At 39.1% G+C, this 11,538-nt stretch overlaps 1 protein-coding gene across 2 annotated transcripts in view; it reads left to right on the top strand.

Moving 5' to 3' along the window:
- Positions 1 to 9,335: 9,335 nt before the first annotated feature.
- FAM124A (family with sequence similarity 124 member A) overlaps positions 9,336 to 11,538 on the top strand; it is a 104,230-nt gene continuing 102,027 nt past the window's right edge. The window contains exon 1 of one of the 2 annotated variants that reach the window (XM_001378319.3): positions 9,336 to 9,818. In XM_001378319.3, coding sequence (XP_001378356.2) covers positions 9,748 to 9,818 — 71 coding nt within the window. In that variant the 5' untranslated portion in view covers positions 9,336 to 9,747. The remainder of the gene's footprint in view (positions 9,819 to 11,538) is intronic. The other variant, XM_007495400.2, reaches the window with a different exon arrangement.

Genomic DNA, 11,538 nt, shown 5'->3' with positions numbered 1-11,538 from the left:
TTATTTTCATCTATGATAGATGAGTGTGCACAAAGACACTTGTGTGTGAAGGAGATTTAAGTGGAAAAGTCAATGCACAGAGACAGTCCCACTCTCTCGGTGTTGGAAGCCTGGGTCCATTGGCACGAAAAGTTGTTACACCTGGAGGCTTCCTCAGCTGCATTGGATGGCCGTGTTGTCTTTTGTGCTCCAACATGCCCTAAGCACTCCACAGTGCTTTGCTGCATTGCCATCTCAGCCGTTGAACCTTCTGATTGGTTTCTTCCGTCTGTTCAGCCGAAGCAGTCTTCAAATGCTGGGTGAGCAAGGCCCTGGTTCACCAGGGGTCTACGACCCAATGGCTACTCTCACAAGGTTTAGCCGGCCTGTCAAAGCCGCTGCCCAGGGTGTGGCCACTGCCACATGCTAGTAGCTACTAGGAGCCACAAGTAAGAGCTGGGTGTCAGGTGGGGGTCAGAGGCTGGAGAGCTGCCTTAGGAGGGCATGACAAGCCCTCCATACCAGAGATACTACCCCTCCCTGAACACCCCATACACCCCAATGCACAATTATATGGCAATAAATATGGCAATATAGGTGATATGGATGAATATTTATAAAAATATAAATTGACTAGATGAACAGAGGAAGAAATAGACTACCCAAACAACCCCATATCAGAAAAAGAAATTTAACAAACCATCAAAGAACTCCCTAAAAAAAAACCCTAGGTCCAGAAAGATTCACAAATTAATTCTATCAAACATTCAAAGAACATCTAATCCCAATATTATACAAAATATTTGACAGAATACGCAAAGAAGGAGTTCTACCAAATTCCTTTTATGACACAAATATGGTACTGATTCCAAAGCCAGGCAGGTCAAAAACAGAGAAAGAAAACTATAGACCAATCTCCTTAATGAATATAGATGCAAAAATCTTAAATAGGCTACTAGCAAAAAGACTCCAGAAAGTGATCACAAAAGTTATTCACTATGACCAGGTAGGATTCATACCAGGAATGTAAGGATGCTTCAATATTAGGAAAACCATCCACATAATTGACCATATTGACAAGAAAAACAACAAAAATCACATAATTATCTCAATAGATGCAGAAAAGTCTTTGACAAAATACAACACTCATTCCTATTGAAAACACTATAAAGCATAGGAATAGAAGGGCCTTTTCTTAAAATAATAAACAGTATATATCTAAAACCATCAGCAAGCACCATCTGCAATGGGGACAAACTATAAACCTTCCCAATAAGATCAGGAGTGAAACAAGGATGCCCATTATCACCTTTATTATTTAATATTGTACTAGAAACACTGGTTGTAGTGATTAGAGAAGAAAAAGAAACTGAAGGTATTAAAATAGGCAATGAGGAGATCTAGCTATCACTGTTTGCAGATGATATAATGGTCTACTTAAAGAATCCTAGAGAATCAACCAAAAAACTAGTCAAAATAATCAACAATTTTAGCAAAGTTGCAGGATACAAAATAAACCCACAGAAGTCATCAGCATATCTATATATTTCCAACACATCTCAGCAGCAAGAATTAGAAAGAGAAATTCCATTTAAAATCACCCTAGACAATATAAAATATTTAGGAATCTATCTGTAGAGACAAACAAAGGAACTATATAAAGACAACTACAAAACATTATCCACACAATTAAAAGATCTAAACAATTTGGAAAACATAAATTCCTCATGGGTAGGATGAACTAACATAATAAAAATGACAATCCTACCCAAAGTAATTTACTTATTTAGTGCCATACCTATTGTACTACCAAAATTTTTTTTACTGATTTAGAAAAGAAACCATAACAAAGTTAATTTGGAAGAACAAAAGATCAAGGATATCCAGGGAAATAATTTTTTTAAAATGCAAAAAAAAAAAAAAGGTGGCCTTGCAGTCCCAGATCTCAGACTACACTATAAAGCAGTGGTCATCAAAATAATATGGTACTGGCTAAGAGACAGAAAGGAAGATCAGTGGAATAGACTTGGGGTAAGTGACTTCAGCAAGACAGCCTATGATAAGCCCAAAGATCTCAGCTTTTGGGACCAAAATCCCCTATTTGATTTAAAAAAACTGCTGGGAAATTTGGAAGACAGTATGGGAGAAATTCAATTTGGATCAACATCTCACACCCTACACCAAGATAAACTCAGAATGGGTGAATGACTTGAATATAAAGAAGGAAACTATAAGTAAATTAAGTGAACACAGAATAGTATACAGGTCAGATCTTTGGGAAAGGAAAGATTTTAAAACCAAACAAGAGTTAGAAAAAAATCACAAAATGTAAAATAAATAATTTTGGTTACATCAAAGTAAAAAGTTTTTGTATGAACAAAACCAATGCAACCAAAATTAGAATGGAAGCAACAAATCAGGAAACAATCTTTGTAACAAAAAAACCTCTGACAAAGGTCTAATCACTCAAATTTATAAAGAGCTAAATCAATTCTACAAAACATCAAGCCATTCTCTAATTAATAAATGGGCAAGGGACATTAATAGGCAATTTTCAGTTAAATAAATCAAAATTATTAATAAGCACATGAAAAAGTGTTCTAAATCTCTTATAATCAGAGAGATGCAAATCAAAACAACTCTAAGGTATCACCTCACACCTAGCAGTTTGGCTAACATGACAGCAATGGAAAATAATGAATGCTGGAGGGGATGTGGCAAAGTTGTGACATGAATGCACTGCTGGTGGAGTTGTGAATTGATCCAACCATTCTGGAGGGCAATTTGGAACTATGCCCAAAGGGCACTAAAAGACTGTCTGTCCTTTAATACAGCCATAGCACTGCTGAGTTTGTACCCCAACGAGATATTAAGTGCTCTTTGTGGTGGCAAAAAATTGGAAAATGAGGGGATGCCCTTCAATTATGGAATGACTGAACAAATTGTGGTATATGTTGTTGATGGAATACTATTGTGCTCAAAGGAATAATGAACTGGAGGAATTCTATATGAACTGGAATGACCTCCAAGAATTGATGCAGAGTGAGAGGAGCAGAACTAGGAGAACATTGTACACAGAGACATACACTGTGGCACAATTGAATGTAATGGACTTCTCCATTAGTGGCAATGCAGTGATCCTGAACAACTCGGAGGGATCTATTAGAAAGACATTATCCACATTTAGAAGAAAAACTGTGAGAGTAGAAACACCGAAGAAAAACAACTGCTTGATTACATGGGTTGATGGGATATGATTGGGGATGTAGACTCTAAATGAACATCCTAGGGCAAACAGCAACAACATGGAAATAGGTTCTGATCAAGGACACCTGTAATACCCAGTGGAATTGCATGTGGGCTGTGGGAAGAAGGGAGGGAGAGAAAGAATATGATTCTTGTAACCAAGGAATAATGTTCAAAATTGACTAAATTTTTTTAAATTTAATTTAATTTAATTTTAAAAAGACATATGAAGTGATGCAAAGTGAAATGAACATAAGCAAGACACTGTACTCAGTAACAACAATAAAGTACAATTATCAGCTATGAATGTTTTAACTATTATCAACAATGCAAGAACCCAAGACTACTCCAATGGACTCATGACAAAAATAGGCTACCCATTGCTACAGAAGGAACCATTGAAGTCTGAATACAGATTGAAGCAGATAATTTTTTTTTACTTTATTTCCTTTATGAGGTTTTTCCCTTGTATAAACATGTCTTCTTTCATAATACGATGACATGGAAATGTGTGCATGTAGTGCCTCTATCATATTACCTGCCATCTTGGGAAGGGGGAAGCAGAGGAATGGAGGGAATGGACATTGATCACAAAAATGTCAGAAAATGTTTATTAAAAATTATATCTACATATAATCTGGAAATGAAAAATATAATAACACTTTAAAAATGAAAAACAAAAACAAATAAGCCACTCAAAGTCTAGCAGGAGTTAGCGTTTTTATCTCATTGCCTTGGCTACTTGTCCTTTCTATTCAATAATTTCATTAGGAATCCTGGGAAGACTTAATTGACTCATAGTCCCTTGATTAACATCCTTCCTTGCCACCATAAAAAGAACTGCTATAAATATTTTTGTAAAAATTCTTCCCTCATCCATCCATCTGACAGACTATATGCATCATGAATTAACAGCACTCAGAAGATATCCCAGGTGAATCTTGAGAAAACAATGAACCAAAACAAAATGAAGAAATATTCATTGTTTGAAAAGTCTTATTTTAGCCAATTGAGGAGTTACTACCAGCAGGTCAAAGGGACAGTGGTTTTTAAAATACAGCTTTTGTCAGTAAGTTTATTAAATAGGAAGATTGGCAATCCTTGGGAAAAGTAGACTGTCCATCCAATTAAATTATAGAATATGAAAAAGGTCAAAGCAATATAGAAGTTTAATTTGTAGAAAACACTAAAATTTTGGTTTCTCATACTCCTGATAAAGATTATAATTGTGAATTGAAAAGGTTAAACTGTTTGTTTAGTCATTTGACAAAGACTGAAATGAGAATGTAAAATGGTCACAAGTGTAACCTCATTTTGTTATATTGTTAAAACATTATTGTCCTATTTTCTTTGAATGTGAAATAACACTTCTCTCTGCATAATCTTAAAATTAAAGTAAAAATACATATCTACTTTTTTTAAAAAGTCCTTTTGCTTTTTCAGAGCATTTTAATATATTATATTTCATTTTGTCTCCAGATCTTATGTAGTATAAACTTGAGTATACGTCATGCTTAACTTCAGAGTCTAGTCTGATACCATTGTACATTCTGAGAGTGCTCAATGTAGGGCTTGGTAGCAATGGGAGCAGCAACTGAGCTTTCATTCATTAAAAATTGCCATTTGTATTGTCCTGAGATTTTCTAACTCTTAACAGCTTATCTTTAGCTTCATTTATCCTGCCATCTGTTCTTCTTCCACTTACATGTAGGGCTCATGGCTTTCTTTGTCGAACTAAATTTGCCAATAGTTGATCATTTTTCTTGTCGTGGTCATAATATTTATACTCCATGTGGCAGGCTCATCTAGGACTTGGCAAAAAAAAATATATTTTCTGGGTTTTTCTCATTTTTCCCCTAAGGCTTTATTTGTTTAGAGATTTTTCTAAAACAGCATAGTTAGGGACAGGTAGGTAGCTCAGTGGATTGAGATTCAGGCCTAGAGATGGGAGAACCTCGATTCAAAACTGGCCCAAGACTTCCTAGTTGTATGATCCTGGGCAAGTCACTTGATCTAGCCCTTACCATTGCCTAGTCCTTACCTGTCTTCTGCCTTGGAATCAAAGCAAAGTATTGGTTCTAAGCCAGAAGGTGAGGGTTTAAAAAAAAATAAAACAGCATAGTTGCTGTTTCAGCTCTCTTCAAATACCCAGCACAATGTCTGGCCCATTGTAGGGGATTAATGCTTATTGGCATAGTCTCAATATTGCTGCTTGCATAGACTGTGAATATGCACCTGCTTTCATCATTACTGTTGACCCCTTATCAGCTGAGGTAGCAAGAAAGAAAGGATGAAATGGAAGTTACTAAAATTTTCCAGTTTTACTCCTTAACCCTGTATCTATCACCAGCCTAACTCATAGAACCTTTTTTAGGATTCTCTTAAAATAGTTTTGCTCTACCAAATCAGGAGAACACTACATACAGTAACAGCAAAATTGTACGATGATCATCTATGAATGACATTCTCAGCAAAACAATCTTCCAGAAAATTTCCAAAGGAAGCATGGGGGAAAATGCTACCTACTTCCAGAGAAAGAACTGATGGAATCTGAATTTAGCTCAAAGCTTTTTCACTTTATTTTATTGTGGGTTTTTTTTCTTTATGAATCTTCTTCCACAATATGACCAATGTGGGAATAGGTTTTTCATGATTGCATAAGTATAATCTAGGTCAAATTGTTTCCTTTTACGGAGGGAGAAGAGGAGGAGGGAAAGAGAGAATTTGGAATTTAAAATTTCATAAAATGAATGTTAAAATTGTTTTATATGTAATTGATAAAAATAAAATATTATATGAAAATGTTTATTATTCTAAAACTCATGTCCTATGCTTTGAATATCTTTGACATATGCCCCCCCGCCAAGGTGGACAAAGACTAAAAGAAAGGTCCTATGTACACCAAAATACTCATAGAAATAAGAGCTTGGAAGCAGAAATGAATGAATGAATAAAGGAATCAATAAAAATGGATTTATTAAAAGCTTAAAATGTGCCACTCACTGAGCTAAGTCATAGGGATATAAATATAACAGTAAGATGGCCCCTAACCTCAAGGAGTTTAAACTCTAATGGAAGAAAACAGCATATTGGCCAAGTGGGATGGTGGAAAGTGGTGATCACAGAGGAATATTTTGGTTTGGAAAATTCCCGGGTTGATTTGGAGTCTTTTTTTTTTTTATTTTAGGGGATTTTGTCCCTGAGAACTGCATATGCAACTTCTTAGACTAGCAAAGTGTGTTGGGTAGCTATGTGATGCCACTGATAAGTTCTCTGTTTTTTAAGTTGGACCAAATGGTTTTGAGAATGACAGCTTTGTAGTATAAATTTAGCATGGCATGGCTAAGTCTCTTGTTCTTGTTTCTTTTCATAATTTCAAAATATGAAAAAATGTTCCAAATCATTACTAATTAGCAAAAAGCAAATTAAAGCAATTCTGAGGCTCTACATTATCATATTCTTCAGATGGGCAAAGATGCCAAAAAAAGGAAAATGATAAATGATGTAGGAGCTATGGGGAAGTGGACACATTGATGTTCTCTTGTTGGACCTGTGAATGGTTACAACCATTCTGGGAAGCAGTTGAGAATTAAACCCCCCAAATTACTGACAAGCATATGCCCTTTGACACAGATATATCAACACTAGGCCTGTACTAAAAAGGAATCAAAGAAATAGGAAGAGGTACTACATATGAAAAAAATATTTGTAACAACTCTTTTTTTTTATTGTGTCAAAAACCTGGAAACTAAAGGGATCATCATCAGCTGAACAATATACTGAATAAGTTATGGTTCATGAATAAGATGGAACAAGATTGTCCTCTAGGAAATTGGAAAATAGATCATTTCAAAAAGATATGCAAAGATTTGTATGAACTAATGCACAGCAAAATGAACAGATATATGTGTGTGTGTGTGTGTGTGTGTGTGTGTGTGTGTGTGTGTTTGTATTCAGCCAATGAGAAAATTTGTTTGGCTTTATTTGTTTTGCATATTTTTACAAGGTATTTTCTTTCTTTTCTTCAATGAAGTGGCAGAAAAGGGAAGAGGAAGAGAAAATAGATTTCTGTTCATTTAAAAAACTATTGAAAAAAAGAATCTGAGTGGATGCTAAAGGTTAATTAGTTCCTCTGTTTTCTGTCATCTGCAAATTTAACAAGTACATAAACTATACTTTTATCCTGAGGCATTGATAAAAGGATTAAATAGTACACAGCCAAGAGCTCTTTTCTGGGACACGGAATTAGAGACTTCCCTCTAGGTCAGTGTTGGTGAACATTTTCAAGATTACATACCCAAACTGCAACTTCAAGCTGCCTGTGAGACTCCTCCCTGCATTAACTCAGAAGTGGAGGGAGGAAGTGCTTGCTTAGGGTGGCTGGACAGAGGAATGAGGTACGTAAATGCCTCAGGCCCTGTGGAGAGGAGAAATGGAGTAGCCCCCTCCATGCCATCCTGGTACCAGTGCCATGGCTTCACTAACATGGCAGTAGGCAATATTCAATATGCTATAGACCTCTTGAATAGAAAGGGAAAATAGATGAGACATTAAAAAAAAAACAGATTCTAAGTCTGGCACATGATATAACAGTGATGGAGTGTGTGTGTTGGGGGCAGGGAACAGTCTTCTATTATTTGGACATTTGCTGGAACACACAATAATTTATTGACTTGCCTCAATGATCATTTCGCCTTTCAAAAAACAGAGAAAACAACAAGGAAAAGTTCTATTCCTCTTCAACAAGGAGAGATTGTTTTCTAGGGGGACAATAATTGGAATCTTTGAGGAAAGTGATACTCTTCCCACAGGTGAACTGTGAGATAACATCCCTTTGTGTTCTGAGGAGGAAATTTATGCCTTTTGATTGAATTTTTTTTTTTTAGACTACCTTGTCCTCTGGTTTGCTTACTGGCAAAATGTATACACAGTTGGGTGGGGAGATGGCTGCTTTGAGGCATGATTTAGAGTGGGTGGTGACCACAGAATGTCTCAGAACTGGAAGAATTATGCTAGGAGTCTTGGTGTCACATATACAACAGTGATCTTCAAGAGATAAAATCCTACACGGACATTTTCTTATTCAACTTCACATTTTACCAGCATAAAGTAAAGAATTTGGTTTAAGCTTTCCCAAGAGTGTTAGTGAAGAAGAAAAAGCAGAATCAGGCTTCTCACCTGCACATAAAGGCAGCCTAGAGAAGTATCCAAACCCTGCAGGATTTCCCCAGGATGATATTATGGACATCATCATTGGGCATTTTAAATGAACTCCAGCTTGTCAGCTGGGGTTGATCTCTAGCCTGACCTCTCCAGGGCTTTTTCTGCAGAGGAGCAGCTTCCCACTTACTAGGGCTTTTTCTCTGGAGTTCAAGGTGATTTACTGATTACTGGTGATCTCATTAATACAGCAAACCCCAGAGACAAGGATGATCCAGGTTTGTTTGTTTTAAAGAATTATTTTTTAAACCAAGACAAATTAAGCTAGAGTGGGGATAAGCCTTGTGGGGTGGATAGCAGTTAGACTGATCTTGAAATAGGTAGTAATGAATTCAGCGTTGAAAACTTATGAAGAAAAGACGAAAAACACTTAGGTGTCAAACCAAGTCTCTGGTGGAAAAAGAAATGCTGAGCGCCTTCTCTTGTCCTCAAAGTTCTCTCCTCTATTTCAAACTTAGAATCTGAGAGGGTGGGAGGCCCATTAAATATTCCTTAATAGAATTGGATAGGAGTACCCACTCTCCACTCCTTCCTACCACGGGAGAGTTAGTTCTTGAAGGGAATTTAGCAGCCATAAAGTACTACCCTTCTGTTTTTCAAATAGGAAAATTGAGGCACAGCAGCACAGATTTAGAAGTGCATGGAACTTTCGAGGCCTTTCACATTTCTCAGAAATGAAAACTGAAACTCTATTTGCCCAGGGTCACATACCTAGGAAGAGAATGGGCTAGAATTTGAACTCAGATCCTCCTGCCTCCATGTCCTACATACTACATACCATGTTCGCTCTCTTTCCACAAAGAATCTAGAACTAAAGTTTACCATGGGCAGGAGGAGAAATGTACACAGGCACAGGCAGCACACAACCATCCATCCGTGCATACACACCCACACTCACACTCACACTCACACACACACACACACACACACACACACACACACACACACACACACACAGCGCTGAAAAGGAGGAGCATGGCCTTAGAGGCAGGAGAGGAGGTGGGAGGGAGTGGGAGGAGGAGAGGGAGAAGAGGAGGAGGGAGGGGGACGCTCTGACACCCAGTGGGCACAGCCTAGAGAGGAGAAAGAAGGAGGCGGAGAAAGGAGGCAAAGGCGCCGGTTGCTGGAGTGTAGATGCAAGAGTTGCGGCCGGAGAGCAGGGAGCGACCGGTGTCCCACGCACAGGACCCAGGAGGGCCCTAGTGGGAAGAAAGGAAGGAAAGGATAATGCCTTTGCTGCTGCTGTTGCTGCTGCTGCTGCCAACCCAGGATCCCGAGGAGGAGTCGTGACTCAAGCTTGCCATGGACCCAAAGACGGGCGGAGGCGAGGAGGAGGAGGATGACTGTGTGGACTCGGGAGCTGAGACCGGCGGGTGAGGAGGGATGGAAGGGATCTGGACCGCGGGAGTGCAGTTGGGAAGCCGGGGCGAGGGAGCGCGCAGGCTCAGTTGCGCATAGGGACATGAAGACTGGGGCGACAGGGGCTCCTCCTAGCTTGGTGGGGAAGTGGGCGTAGAAAGGGAGCGGGTAGGAGTCGGCGGAGTCTCCACTCCATCCTGGGACCCCCTTACTCCACCCCGGGTGGGTAGAGCTAGAGTGGAATAAGGAGAGTTTGCATGTGGGTGTTACCCTGATCTCCGGGCTAGGCTTTAGATCAATCCTCGCCTTAGGGAATCCCTTCTCGAGGAGCAGAAGTTTGGGGGGGGGGGGGTAGAGGAGAGTCACTAGGAAGGAGGCCCTCAGGCCCAATGTGAAGCGGGAGGGCGCTCCCCTGGGACCTGATGACCGGGCCTGAGGATAGCTGAGCCCTTTTGTGTGGGGGAAAGATTATAAGAATGAGTGGGTCTCTATGAGAAGGAGAGCTCTTCTATTGCCCCTTTCCACCACCCATCTCCACTGCCCCCCTCCTTTCTGCTTCTGTGCCTTTTACAGAGAGGTGCTTGAGATGCTTTTGCACTTGTTGCTGCCCTGGGCTGACTTTCTTCTTGCTCAAGCTACTAAATTCTGTCTAGGATGTTTGAGCAGGATAAGAAAAGACTACTTGTCTCTGGCACCTACAAATACACACATTTGTTTTTGTGGGCATATATGTACACAGTGTATGTGTACATACATACATTTGTATGTATACATATATTTTTTGGTATTTAGATACCCTAAATCAGGGTATCCCCCCTCTAACCCCCCCCACTTTATAGTGGGACTTTAGTGCAAATTTCCTGGCCATAGGGCCCCTACCGGCCTTCCCCCAGGAGTCCTCCCTGACCTCAACTGAATCATTAATGTCTCCTTCCCTTCCTGAATCTCAGACACTCAAACTTTTGAGATAAGAGGAGGTGCCGTAAACCTTGCACAATACACTTTTGATTATTTAAATAACATATCATTTCCTATCTAGAAAAATAAAATAATTAGCTCAAAATACCAGTAGAAGAATAATTACTCTTTTCCTAACCACCACTGTTTTCCTGTGTAGGACAAAAGGCTGAATGCTCCTGCCCAAAGCCCTTCCTAAGTAGCTCCTATCTCAGGCTGGACTTCCCTGGGCATCCCCTGCCCAATCCTCAGGATATAGCTACCACCATGGGATGACCTGGAGGGGAAAGGGTGTCATTTCTTCTGGAGGAGGAGCCTTGAGGGACAGAGGATCTAGCTATTTCCAAACTAGAGAATGAACCTGGGGCCATTTAGGACTCATTTTGGGGTTTGACTAACCTATTGCACAGTCCTATAGTTGTTCCCAGAAAGTACAGACCTTAGAACACACCCAAATACCTCATTTAGCACTGTAGATGAACTAGCCTAGGACTGTAAACTCTCCTAATACATACCCACCCCAAACCTAAGAAATTTAAGCAAAGTAGGATTGGCCTTGCTTGGAGACTCTTCTATTAGTCAGTGTTCACTTTTGACCTCAAAAACTCATAATCTAAGAGGAGAATATAATTTCCAATTTTTAACTCTTTTGTTGCTGTTTCTGTAAATTTGTGAAGTTTATCAACTTTTATTTTAGGGATTTTGTTTTCTACCTCCTATTACTTGGAATATGAATCCAAGGCACTAGGATAAGCAACCTGTTCTTAGCTGGTTCAA

Source organism: Monodelphis domestica, chromosome 4 (assembly GCF_027887165.1).
Source record: "Monodelphis domestica isolate mMonDom1 chromosome 4, mMonDom1.pri, whole genome shotgun sequence".
Taxonomy (NCBI): Eukaryota; Metazoa; Chordata; class Mammalia; order Didelphimorphia; family Didelphidae; genus Monodelphis; species Monodelphis domestica.
Note: the sequence above shows the minus strand (reverse complement) of the source record. Positions and strands in the feature narration are given on the sequence as shown.